At 41.3% G+C, this 14,082-nt stretch overlaps 1 protein-coding gene across 1 annotated transcript; it reads right to left on the bottom strand.

The window, feature by feature from the left end:
* Positions 1-801: 801 nt before the first annotated feature.
* On the bottom strand, positions 802-13,579 carry tmem59l (transmembrane protein 59-like). Its single transcript, XM_078259173.1, has 8 exons — positions 13,292-13,579; positions 11,863-11,968; positions 10,647-10,741; positions 10,311-10,463; positions 4,450-4,555; positions 4,214-4,328; positions 3,468-3,585; positions 802-2,615 (listed from the first exon to the last, which is right to left on the bottom strand). The coding sequence occupies exons 1-8, from the start codon at positions 13,454-13,456 to the stop codon at positions 2,457-2,459; spliced, it is 1,017 nt and encodes a 338-aa protein (XP_078115299.1). The 5' UTR covers positions 13,457-13,579; the 3' UTR covers positions 802-2,456.
* Positions 13,580-14,082: the final 503 nt, after the last annotated feature.

Raw genomic sequence — 14,082 nt, 5'->3', positions numbered from 1 at the left:
TACAGCAATTGTTTCCACAACAACAAAAACACAGCAGTCTCTGAACTCGCGTTGGGAGTTTCGTTGAAGTTGGATGTAGTCCAGTTTGTTGTCTAATGAGTGGACACTTGCAAGCAGGATTGATGGAACAGGTGGCCAACTAGCGTTAGTTTTCCACAGGCAAACTCGTTCAACATTCCCCGCTGATGATGTCCCTTCACCGGCCAGAGACTTGGTATCTATAGCAGGCGGGCGAAGCTGTGTCGAGTATTAAAGTCTGTAATAAAGTGTCCTACATATTCTCCGATCTGTACCAATGTATCCCGGTGGTACACGTGTGCGGTAATTTGAATGCACATAATTGTTGTTCTAAAACGTCCTTCGGGATGAATAAATCTATCTAAAGTTTTGATGCTGAGAAGCCACTAAGCTACGCGAGGATTCAAAATGGCTGACAGTCGTTTTGGTTCGTGAAATTTCGGAGAATCCCGGAGTCTAACCCCCTATGGGCTATGCGGAAGTAGCTCCTAGTACTGGCTGTAGTCCTTTGCCTCTGGGCAAAAATCTTCCGATGACGCAAAAATCGTCATTTTACGTCATCAGAAGATTTTTTTGCAGACCCATAATACAGAAATCTCTGGTGTCAGGGGGACATGAGGGAGGGAAGCACAGTCATTCAAAAATACTACCGTGTTTCTACTGAGACAAAGCTTAATGCTAAATCGGTGAAGTATCCCTTTAAGACACCATCGAGCAACACACACACACACACACACACACACACACACACACACACACACACACACACGAATGTCAGTATACTTTTACATTTAATCTTTTTAGTGTAAATGAAAAAAAACACTTCACTGTCTAATTTATTTACAATGAAAACACTTTATTTCTTCATGTTGTAAGTATCATTTCATTGAAAATAAAAAGACCAGTAAAAAGGAAACAATACAGTTTGAAATTCATATAATACTCCTTGTGATATACCTTCAGTTTGAACCAGCGCAGATATCGATTGAATGGCTTTTTAATTAAGAGTCCTTCCTGTAAATCACGAGGATATCGTCATTCATCATTATTACACATTCTATTCAATGTTTACAGTAAATAGTAACACAAAAAATCACACAAGTCGAGTTTAGCCATACGGGCATGGCGGGCGGTTAAGCTAAACTATCAAAGCGTCACTTGCATGCATGGGTTATTGTCTACGTAGCCTGGATGAAAAAAGAGTGTTACAGGACATCAAAAGCACTGAGAGGGAAACAGAAAATCTTCTCTAAGACTGTGCAACTCTGTTCAATAACAACGGTCTATGTTAAAAGCTTTGCATTACACATTGTTACAGAGGTTATCCTTCAGTGTGTGCTCCTAGGACATACAAAATAGTCAGTTATTAGAAAGCACATGGCACATATAACAGCTAAGAACTCTTGGAGTGATATTAGAGCAATAATATAATGATAATAATTATAATAATAATAATACTACAGTAATAGATGCAATCTCCCCTCTATGTGATTCTTTCCAATCTGTGTTGCAATGTATTTTACATACAGATCAATTGCAGTTGTATGATGAATTAACTGTACATGGCACTTTAATAACACTATCTAACAGATGTTGATGATTCTGAATAGAGTAGAAAATAAATAGTGTTTATTTAGCTCATTCTCCAGTGAGTGTCCAGTTTTTTTATCCAGTTCTAGTTTTGCATCTACCATATTTTCAGTATTTGTGTCCTGTTGTAGATGTACACACACACACCCAGACATATCCAAACTTACACAAACACACAGAGGAATAAGTTGATAAAAGACACTCTTTTAGTTTTTGGAGTACGTGTGCCTTTGTTTCTCTGATCTTGGTGAGAATGTGTACCTCACCTGCAAATTGTTTTATGTTGCGAAGGGGAAACCATGATTTTACATTTCTAATAATTGCTGCAGCGCTCAAAAGAGTGCTCTCTCCATACATCTTCCTTCCCCCTCTCACTCTCAGCAACCCATCAATTAATCCAAACTCTCTGTGAGAACGAGGCAAAATTAAATCTAGAATGAATATCAGCATTTGTCTTCTCTTGTCCACGCTAGACATGAAAAATGATATGAAAGCTCTCAGCTGCAATCCATCCTCCCTGCTTGTCTCCAGCGTGGCTCTCACTGACTTATCAATAAGCAATGGACAGGCTGATCATTAAGGATAATCTGAGGATGGACTTGACGAAATCTGGGCTGTACAAGGAAATGAAATGCCATCAGACCAACAAGACCAAGCTAGATGTTTTAGTATCATAATTTTAAATGATGGGAGCGGGTGCCATGCTCTTAAAAATATGTTTTTTTAAAAATTCTGGTGACTGGTTGAGTCCCGTGATGCGTTTGTTTCACCCTTTGCACTGACGGGCCACGTATTTTAGACATGGTTACCCTGGGAAACAAGACAGCAGCTCTCCCACTGGTCCTTTTCTAAACGCAGGTTTTGTTCAGGTCAACTTTCACCGGCAGCGGCCCCGCCTCCTGGCTCTCCTCCGATTGTTTTATGGCGACAGCGATCACAGGACTCAGCTGATACGGGTTTACTTTGTGGGCATTATCCAGAAACTCTTTATCTCCATTGATGCTCAGCTGAAAAGACACAAAGAAGAAACGAGTGAGAACAGCGACAAAACAAGCCACAACTTCACCTTGACTTTCAGACTCACTTAGAGTGCACTGTCAATGTTTGCTGAGTCACCAAACCACTGCAGACAGAGAACCCTTAAATTTGTGAGTGAAACTTAATGTTTTCAAGTCATTGCTTCCCTCACATTAGATTAGATTAGAATTCAACTTTATTGTCATTGTGCAGAGTACAAGTACAAAGACAACGAAATGCAGTTTGCATCCAACCAGAAGTGCAAAAAAGCAGAAAAGTGCAATGTGATATACAAAGTATAGACAATAAATTGTATATAAATAATAATAATAATAATAATAATAAAAAATAATAAAGTGTTATAAGAGCTGAATAAATATGGCTATGTAATATGAACAATGTATGAACAACATGTACAGATATGTGCAATGTAGTAGCAGTGACATTATACTAGTAGTAAGAATAATATAGATATATATTCAGTGTATTAGCAGAATACATAATAACCCTTACATATTCTGAATGAACCATATAGACAGCTATGTGCAGTGTGGTAACATTATAAGAGTAGTAAGAATAAGTGTATGTACAGGATGAATAGTATGAATAGCAGTAGAATATGGCTCTGTATAGGTGTAATTACAGTATGTACATTTGTAAATAAATAAATAGAACAGTATGGGTGGGGAAGGGTCCGGGGTGGGGGGGGGTTAATAGGTTAATTGTCACCGGGATGCAGAGCAAGAGTTCAGTAGGGTGACAACCGCAGGAAAGAAGCTTCCTCTGAAGCTGCTGGTATGGGTGCGATGCGTATGCATTGGTTGTGGGTTCTGTGTGTGTACCTGCGTCTTGATGTGCTGCTCTGGTGCGGTGACGAGGCTGGCACAGCTGAGCCACAACATGACCATGATGGACAGGAAGAGACAGGCCGCTAAAATCCACCGCGGAAGGCCTGAACGTCTGCAGGACGAAAGAGTCGGACAGGAAAGGAAGGAGACGAGCGTTAGGGGATGAGACCGAAGAGGGCTAGAAATACAGAGAAACTAAACATTAAGACATCAACAAATATAACTCGCCTGAATGTAAATAAATATGTGAAAAATACATTTTGGAGCCTTTTTTAATGTTGTCCTGCGAATCCCAACTACTTTAAATTGCTTTTTAAAGCATATATAATTGTTTTACATCTTTTATTGTGTTTTTCCTACAGTACCATACATGCAGCTATTAGTTTCCTTAATGTCAGTATGGAAAACATTAAGTTAGATAATCCATCTCAGTGGCTGCACCTCAATCCATCATGTCTACCTTTGTTTTTGTCGAAGTTACAATATCACTGCAAGGTATCAGGTATCACAGTTGAATGAACAAATTAGATATGTGTGATGGATTAGCTATCTCAAGTAAGTTTCAAGTCTCTGCAAGGTCCTTTTCATGCTGACAGTAAAATGGAAATACAAGACTAAGACTAAGTGGTTTGCTTTTGGAAATGGTTGTCACTAATATTAAGTATATTTTTATGGGGAAAGCATTAGTTCTCTCATTTAAGTCTTTAATTCTCAACAGGGTAACTCAAGCTCCAGCTCACCGTGACATGCAGCCGAGGAAGTCGTGCTCAGCTGTGGGGTCGTCTGTGTGCTGGACAGGGTGCTTCCCTTTGCCTCCTGCTTTGGATGCTCCCCTCTCACCATGTCCCCTCACACCTGCCAAACAATTCATTTAATTTCATTCATTACAAGATTTCATTTGGATGCTAATGAGGGACATGCATGTGCTGCTATAAATCAATAAAATAATAACTGTATGTGTTGAATATGTTCTCACCATGGGGTCTCTGGGTGTGAGAGTGGACCTGAGGCCAGGGTTTGTCCGCCACGTTGGATCGAGGAGCCTGCAGCTCGGGCAGAGAGTACTCCATCTCTGGCTGGCTCTGAGGAGAGAAAACAACAACATAGACACTCAGACATCATAACAGAGATTATACCACAGTCATTTACCAGGAACGGGTCTGTTAAACGCTGTGAGGTCAGACCACAGAGGCGCGCCAACTAACAATAGTTGGCTGGGAAGCTTGAATGAGAGAAACATCATATTTAGATCGATCACGGTGAGGTAGCCAAGTACAAATAAAAAATGGAAGAAAAGACATTTATGTCGAAAGCTGGAGTGCTGCACCATCTGAATTAACTCTTCTGTTCAGTAAAAAGTCTCCCGAATCAATCTGAACACTTAACTAGCTAAATGAATTTGGAGCACTCAATATGTTGCATAACTTAATCAAACAGCCTTCAAAAATAATGATTCCTTTCCTTTGTTCTTGCCTGCTCAACATGTACAACAGTATCTTTCTCACCTAAACCAGTTTAATAAAACCACTTGAACTGGGACAGCACCTCTGAAAAAAATTCTTTAAAAACGACTGCTACAGACAGTATTTGCACTGTTGTGTGTTTCATTATGTGCACAGTGTTTCTGGTTCCCCCCTGGAGAACTCATTAAAAGAGGATTTTGGTTCCCCACTGCTGACCCTCCCTCCAGTAGTCGGCTTTAACTATACTATTGCTGGCCTCAGCAACAACAACCACACTAACACGCGTGCACGCACGCACACACACACACACACACATCAGAGCAGTACAGTAAATCCCACTGCAGTAGCATAAACCTCCCAGTATTTATCGATTCTGAAACTAAGTGGATCAATGAACTCTGAAACCTCTTGCTGTGTCTTACACTATAATGGGAAAGCAGCAAAATTCATTCACTCTCATTACTTTACTGACGAAAACGATTGATCTGTTTTCTACTGAATGATTTCAATCACTTTTCCAGAATAACAAAACAACATACTGTAGTCAACTGTGGAGACATGGCCGGTTAGTTTGCTTCCCAAAACCCTTACAATCCTTCAAACCTCTTCTGTTGAAAAAGTTATTTCACAACCGGGTTTATTACCCCTAGCGAGCAATGTTTTCGGACAGGGTGCATTGAAACCAGATGCAGCGGCAGTGTGAAGGTTTGGGGAGACGTGAGGGGGCTGATTCTCATTGGCTGCAGACTGAGGAGCTCTAACCATCAGAACGAGCGGAGCCTGATCTGCATCTGTCATGCATTATGAGAGAGGGAATGCAAAAGGTGCTCTGGCTTACAGAAAGAGAGAGGAGAGAGACAGAGAGAAAGAAATAAAGAGGGGGAAAGTTCAGAAAACGTCTCAGCCATGAAGAGACAAGCTTTCAGGCAGAGGAGTGGTGGATACAATTAGACTGTATCTCACCCTATTAATTTGTTGATTTTGGGCTTGGATACAGTCTGTTTTTTGAGGGTCGACAAATGAATTCAAACGTGTAATGTGAAAGAACTTTGACTGACTTTAATCACAAAACACTGTCTCTTTGCCTCCATATGGAAAAGGGAAATGGTTACAAAAGGTATCCAAGGCCCCTCTGGCTGTGCATTAGGTAAGCAAATTATTCATCAAAGAAAGACACCCTGGGGAAATATTTAGCGTAAATTGGACTTTAAATTGGACTGATACTGTTGAAATCATGGCCTTTAATCTAGAGGCCTTAAATCTGAACTTTGATTGCAGCACCCCCATGTGGTCAATTAAGACCACTTTTTTATATCTCCATTAGGCATGGGACGACATAGGAAAACAGAAAATGTATAGAAAATGCAAAAAACAACATGTGTTAAAGGGTTTAACACCTCAGACTGAAACACAAGTAGGATTAAAAGACATTTCTGGTGATATTCTGCATTTCTCTAATTGTCAACAAATCTCATGAAAAGACCAAAAGTAGTGAGTAAGAGTATCAAAATCCTGATATAGCTTCTTGGTGTGTGCCATAGAGCTCCATTGTTGCCCAAACTGAGTGACAACTTCATTAGGATAAACATGGGCTCTGTAGTTTGTTGTGAGTAAATCCCACATACATGAGTGCACCAAATGTGTCATGAAATCTGCTGATGCCAACATATGCACTATTTACTCCTGTTTGTTTAAAAACTACAATGCCCAGCTTTGTTAGGAAACTACTGAGTGTTATGAATCTATTACATTCCATTCTCTAAAAACTATAAACAAAGCCTCTCTCATCTGTTTTAATTGGTGTCATATATTTGTATCGTGAATTTTTACACTGTTTTCCTTTCTGAAGATGTATCTGCATGAACCAGCCTTGAACCATTCCTCTCTTCCTCTGGAGCCTCTTTCTTATCTATCTTCTCTTACGTCATCTAAGTGAATGAAGCGATTGTAAGAAAATCTATATATTCTTGTGTTTCTCATTAAGCCTTTAGAACAATGTGAACTGAACCCTGCTTCGTGTCACTTTGTTCTCCGAGATCTCGAAATGCTTTCACAATCATCTCACAGAGGTCAAGCCAGTAGATGATAGGATACAAACAGCAAAACAATTGTGATCAGTTTGTTTTAGAACGCTGAGCCTTGTTTAAAAATTAGAAAAATATACTTGACCCAATTTTAAAAGTTTGTCTTCGGTAGGAACTCGCTCGGGGCTGAGAGCATCCTGTATGTAATGTTCATGCTTAAGTCACTTTCAGTGTATTATGCCTGGAGGAGTAAACTAAACTGAGAAAGTACACTGACTTCCTTTTCAGTGTAGCATCATAAGTCAAAGTCACGCTTCCTTCAAACACTGCTATTTTACGGAAGCTCTCAGTTCTGTTCAGGGTTTTTGTTTCTTTAAAATGTATTCGGGCAGGATGACTAATGCAATCGTCAAGAATAAATAGGGTAGGGACTTTCTCTCTTTGCATTCAGCCTTACGCCGAGTTCAATTTGTTCTGCAGGCCAGCTCGCTAACAGAACCACAGCTCAGTTGGAGGAAGTCTTAAATCGACTCCACTCTGACTCCATTGCACTATCATGGGCTGATTTGTCAAAACAACAAAGAGGTGAGAAGAGAATGACTGAGGTAAAGGGCTGTTTTGCCAATATTTCCTCAAAATTACAAGTTTTCTTTATTTTTTTCCTTCACTGGGGGACAAACCGCAGCTGTGACCTAAAAGTAACTTACTCCACCCTTATAATCTGAACTAACTGCTACCACTGATGTTTGTTTGTTATGCACATGACCAGTTATTCTCACAACTTGAGGTCACACAAGCACATAGATGGATGTATAAGGACAGCCAGCTCTTTATGGCCATCCACATAATTTATATGGCAGACAGCGTTGGCTTGTTCTCTGCTGTCCCTCAATTTAGCTGGACTTTTTCTGTTGTTTCAACACTCAGAGAGTCAATCTGTCAACTTGGTGGCGGTTTGCCAGCTGCCCACTAAACACAGGCCTGATAGTCTTCTCACAGCCCCCGTGGAGCCTGGCTTCCCCTCGCTGCTTCAGCCTGCATGTCACTTTCATAAAGAGCAAACATCCATCACTATGTCTGAAAGAAATGTTAGTAATTTCATGTTCTGTGGCTGGTGCATCACTATAGGAGGTGGTGCCTCAGAGTCCACTCTGCACACAGTTTCTTAAACCTAATAGTAAATTTCAGCATATAAAAGACTCCTCTGTTATACAGTAGCCCTTCTGTATGGGTTACTGTGTATGAATACTGTAATTTCCCATTGAGCCCTTTAATTATGTAGCTAAAAATGCCATCAAAGTCACAAACGGGAAACCCCCTGACAGGGATGCAGGTTTCTGACCAGTTTTTGGAGGACACAGTTGGGTAGTCTGGTGGTTAGACAGACCAATACTTATTATAGCCTTAATGTATAGGTGGTTTACTGCATTGACCTTAGCAATATGTGCAAGCTCAACTAGATAGCCAGAGTATTTATGCATCCACCTATAAATTTGCTATGAAATCATAGAAAATGTGAAGAAATGTTTAACCTGCATCTGGATACAGATCTGCATGAAAATACCATAGACTGTATAATATTAATGGACAAAGCATCCGGTTCGGCAAAGTGCTGCAAATGCTTTTGCGTTTTAGGGCGTGGCTATGATGTGATTGCCAGTGAAAGTGTGTAACGTAACGTAGAGTGTAAGCAGCTCCTCCCTCACTCCTCCCTCTCACCTAAAATCGTCACATCTGCAACCAGGATGGCTGTGCCCGTAACGGCAAACTCGATGATGGATAGCAGATCTCCACAAACCAATGGGTGACGTCACACATGCTCTGTCCATTAATATTATACAGTCTATGGAAAATACACACAAAGTGACAGCTAATCACTGGATGTATATGTGTACCAACGTAAGTAGTTCATCAGTTGTAAAAATGTTCAAAAAAGCCCTTAACTCCAATCCTGTAAAAAAAAAAAAAAATGGTTCCCAAACTTTCAACCACTTTTACAGTTTTTCAGATGTTCAACAGACAGACAAACCAAAGGGGGCCAACATATAATTTCCATGGTAGGGGTAGTCATGAAACTGAGTCTGACAGCTCCATTTCAAATTACAGAACTAAAACTTTTGAATATGTATTTGTCACAGCCAGAAGGTTATTCTTTAGTGCAGTCCACTCTTTTCTAAATCTCCCAGTGAGTCTCCATCCCGAGGTGAGTTTACCACAGCTGGCCCTGCCGGTTATCAAATATGCATGGTGCTGAAGTAATTGACATAATTTAAAAGGACATTTATAAACAATTAAAGTGCTGAAAAAATGTGTGCAGCTCTCTGAAGTCAGCTCTCTGAAGTCAGCCACCTTGTTCCCATCCCGCTGTGCGCCCTTGCTCACTCAACCTTCACAGATGCACTGACTCTAAAATGGGCTGTGAGTTGTTTTGGCAGTGACCCAAGCTCTACGGCAGCGTATAGCTTAGAGGATATATTTCACTATCTTAACAGGAAGCAGGGGTTAGCTCAACTAATAATCTATAAAGGTCTGCTTGCTTGCGTTTAACCTCCAGGTAAAAACATATGACATGAAAAAGCTTTGTAGATATTAATCTTATCATTTCCCCCCATCATGACTCAGTGGACCATAATATAGTGTATGAGGATAGTTCATCTATGGAGATTTTAGTATGCAATTGCCTGTCTTTTGCAGCAAAGCACTAAAAGATCCAAACTGTGTTGTCAGTGCAGATATTCAGAATGACGCGGTAAAATCTTGCAGTACTACAGCTAAAATTTAAACATATAATTCCTAAATTAATTCGGATTCATGCAACATAGACATAAACTGTAAAGAAATACACATATTCACACCATCACAGTATAAAGTGGTGTATTCTGTGTTTCTCTTTGCTTTTGTTCACTGATAAGATTTGGTACGAAGTGTGTTGGATGGACTTCAACCCAAACAGGAAGAGGACTCACTTTTAAAAGCTGACTTTGCTGCTGTGTTTTCTCGCAGCATTGCAGGTGCAGAGATCACATGTCAGCCTAATTTCTTACATTTTTGGAAGTGACGTTTGGGTCAGTGTAGCTGGAAGTTATTTTCATTTTCAGTGTAGCCACAGGAAGCATTGCTGTTTACCACAACTCCATCGTTTTTCCTCTCTAAATTATCAACATACTGCTGCTGCCACAAACACAAAAACACATCATGTCAGGCAAATTTGAGAACTTTTAGGAGCTGGGTTAAGCTTTAAACACCACCAGGTTACATAAACTGTGAATAGAAGAGTGAACAGAAAACTTTCATTTACCTGAACATTTAGCAGAATCTAACTTTGACCATTTATGTATGAATTGTCTTACCTGAAAAACCACAACTTTTCCATCATCAGCCTGCAGGTAGAAAGTCCAGGTGGAGGAGATGAAGCTCTGGGCAGAGCTGACGATGTCGTTGCACCAACTGGACACGGCCTCCATCACAGAGGGGGGCTTAGGGCGGAGAGTCATGGCCCTGAGCTGCGAAAGAGAGAGCAAGATCCTCTATTACAAGGAGAAGTACTGACTTTGACTATGTATGTGCTTCAGTATACTGTATGTGCACACTTGTGTTGGTATTAGTGATATTAACATCCAGACATCTAAAGTCACTTTGGCTCTCATAGCTGCATTTGCAGTGTTTGTGTGTGCAGCCTTTCTCACCTTCCTCCTCTTGATCTCAGGTTCAGAGGGTTGGCTGGCACAGCCGGTGCAGCAGGCCTCCTGCTCCAGCAGCTTAATATATGCCTCCTGGCAGGCTGGAGAGAGAGAGAGGGAAAGACAGAGGGAGGGAGATAGTTGTGAAGCATGAAAGAATAAGCATGATGGTAAAAAAAAGAAAGAGACGAAGAGGGGTGTGAAAGAGCAAAACGATAAAGAAGAAGCACAAAAGACAGTGGGCATGGAGCATGTTTATGTGGTAGGAAGATAAAGATGCAAGGGAGATGTATCTGTTGGCCGTCCGCGGAGACCATTCACTCCACGTTGCCGTGATTAAAACAGAGGGCATCGGGCATCTGCCTTCTGGACGACAAATCACATCATTGATTTCCAATGCAGCAGTTCAAAAAAGCCCCAAACACCCGGAATAAATACTGAATAAGTCTGCCAGCTTTTAGGAAACAGTGCAATATTAGCTGAGCTGTTGTGTTTTACATTTTGATGTTTAGGTAAAAGAGTCCAGTCTTGTCAAAAGGATTCACTTCTTCAAGGTTTTAAGACACAATATAAAAAGAAATAGCTGGAAGTTGAACCTGCATTTACTGTTGCACTTAGTAAACTTAGGTTGAAATGAATCATATGGGCTACACTTAGATTTGATTTTTACGAGGATTCGGCCCACTGCCATTCATTTTGACAACATGTTAAGAACTGAGGACTCAGCAGTAGGGCTGCACAACGTTGTTGAATATCGCAATAACGATATTACTTGCCATAAATAAACAGATATTAAAATGTACTCAGTTCTGCTGCTTTTCCGTATACTGCTAAAATACAACAAATTGATTGTTTAATTTAAAACAAATGAAAGGAAATCATTTCTAACATTCTTTTATTGAACATTGTATTGAATATAAAAGGCACCACTAAAACACAATGACAGATACATTATAAAGTGCAATTTTCTGATATTCTCTTTCAACTATCACAAACATCTCTGAGTGTCTTTCGCCATATGTCGCAGCCTTTCGTGATGTGTTTATTGCCTCAGTTGATATGACGAAGACGATATCATTGCAATGACGATAAAAAAAACCGATATATTGTGCAGCCCTACTCAGCAGCTTAAACTTTGGCCTCGGCCTGCTCAGCAAGACTGTCAGACCGGCAAAGCCATTCAAACGGACAGTCCAAGAGACAGACTGACACACTGACTCACCTCCCTGACACTCCTCCCTGCTGGTGTTGAAGCCGGCGTTGCCATTGACAAACTGGCAGATGGAGTAGAGACGACAGCCGCGGTGACAGGCGTTCATTATGGAGTCCTACCAGGCGGACAGAGAGAAGAAAAGGAGATGCAAAATTAGAGATGTCTCCTGCACTCTTGCATAAACCTTGTTAGAAAACATGACAAAGATGGGTTATGGCATCCCTTAATGACACGGTGCAGCTGTTGCATTATATCATAAACAGTTGATAGGAAGCGTTCAAATGAAACCCAGTGATAATGAGCCAGTAGCAAAAAAAAAAAAAACCTGTGCCGGAAAATGAGGTGGTGAGAAAATAAGATGCACATTACTGTACTTCCTCTTGTTATAATGCATACATTCTCGGTTTGAAATAAGGAAACAGCGCCCTCTGGTGACCTCTCTGGGAACAGGAGAGACAAAGAGATTCCCTGACCGCGACCATGAACGGTTTATTACAGCCTTGTGCTTGTCATCATCTTCACTGCGTGTCCCGGTTTATTCACAGAGGGTGTTTATCTCAAACCATTCAACTTATAGTTTGGAGGCGAGTCAGGCGACTGCCTATTCAGTATTTCTGTAGTTACTGCCCAGTATGTTGGCCCTAAAACTCGACATATTATGCTCAAGTCGCTCGTTTTCAATCACAATCTTCAAAGCAGGTGACTGTGAACTGCTTTGCAGCTCTGCTCCTGCTGCCCTGCAGGATGCCTGAACCACACCTGAAGGCAGCACAGGAGGAGGAGGAGGAGGAGGAGGAAGAAGAGGGGGAGGTGGTGGGAGGAAAAACATCCGACACTGGAAATCTAGGTAAGGCTATAAACCACATAAACTCCATGGTGAGATTACCAGCAATCATTTACCGTCCTGCTAGGGTCTATTCTGGCGTCGTCTAAGCAGGAAGATGCTGTGTAGGCTATATTGTCATTAAAAGGTAATTGTTTCATGGCTCATAATAGTCTCACTGATCGTGCACAGCATGCGCTACGCCTGACCGATCTTAATTGCGTATTAAGGATGTATCAATTATTGGCGCAGTTTAAAGCGAGTGCATCTCGAGATGAGCTGAATGAACGCAGTTCGCACTTCTTGGACGAGTCTGTTAGGTGCAGAAGAAAATGAGCTGCATCCATCTTTCGGCCTAATTGTGCGCCGTAGCAACTAAGAGGATGCAGCGAAAAATCGGAGCGAGCATGCCATTACGCGCAGACCTAAACACATTTCTTTTATATTTTTCATGTCAAGATAGAGTTTGTTTTTTATGCCGAGTATATGGTGTACGTCTGTGTATCCGTGCGGGCGCTGAAATGTCGGACAGCAGAATGTAGCATTTCTGTCAGCTTTGCGATAATGCGCTTTCTGCAGAGACAGCCTACGCTACAGCACACATGAACAACTTACTTTAGCAGGGCTTTTGTTTTTGATGGTGAGCTGGCATTGCTTTTTGCAGTAATTGATGTCGCCCAGTTGGTTGTCAAACAGATCCGAAGACGCTGCAGCGAGCCCGGCAAGAAGCACCGAGAGTAGGGCCGAGAAGCCGCACATCTTTTCGCCGAGCCGGAGCATCTGAAACCCTGGAGAAGAGGAGCGGAGAGTCGAGCGTCAACCAGTACTGAGCTCCCTTTGTGGCGGCTCTGCTGCTGGTGCGGATGCTGCTGATGCTGCTGCCTCAGCCCGGGTCCTGTCTGCTCCGCTGGTCTGCCTCTGCTGTGGCGTCACGCGCATCATCATCATCATCATCATCATCACGCCCAAACTGCCCCCCCTAAACACACACAACCTGCCTTCACTGCAGTGCACAAAGTGACAGTGATGACATATATAAACAAAAAATGTGTCAGATAGTTGAAAAGGCCCTGCACAGAGCAAACAAATGGAGCGTTTGTTGATGCATAATTAATGTAGGCCTATCCGTTGAATGGAAAGATCCTGCTGGGACATGTGGGCGACAACACATATCAGCTGAGGAGAGATTGCCTGAACCAACAACTAATATATTTCATTGTCTGTTTGATGGTTTCTTTGTGATGCACTCTGTAACTTTGGTTTATAAATGTGCTTTAATAATAATAAAACATTGTAACGTGAAGATGACTGTTTGATTATTGTGAACATTGTAGGGATATTGTGTACCTTATTATAGTTCTCAGATCAAATAGGCTACAACAGAGTAAAAATACTCAGTTACAAGT

This window comes from Sander vitreus, chromosome 9 (assembly GCF_031162955.1).
Source record: "Sander vitreus isolate 19-12246 chromosome 9, sanVit1, whole genome shotgun sequence".
Taxonomy (NCBI): Eukaryota; Metazoa; Chordata; class Actinopteri; order Perciformes; family Percidae; genus Sander; species Sander vitreus.
Note: the sequence above shows the minus strand (reverse complement) of the source record. Positions and strands in the feature narration are given on the sequence as shown.

Bases quoted from the DNA above. Each gene is read 5' to 3' on its own strand.
- tmem59l (XM_078259173.1), bottom strand. From the start codon at position 13,456: ATGCTCCGGCTCGGCGAAAAGATGTGCGGCTTCTCGGCCCTACTCTCG. The intron at 10,464-10,646 runs GTGAGAAAGGCT...TCTCTTTCGCAG, and splicing joins CTGAGATCAAGAGGAGGAAG to CTCAGGGCCATGACTCTCCG. The intron at 3,586-4,213 runs GTGAGCTGGAGC...TTCGTCCTGCAG, and splicing joins TTCCTCGGCTGCATGTCACG to ACGTTCAGGCCTTCCGCGGT.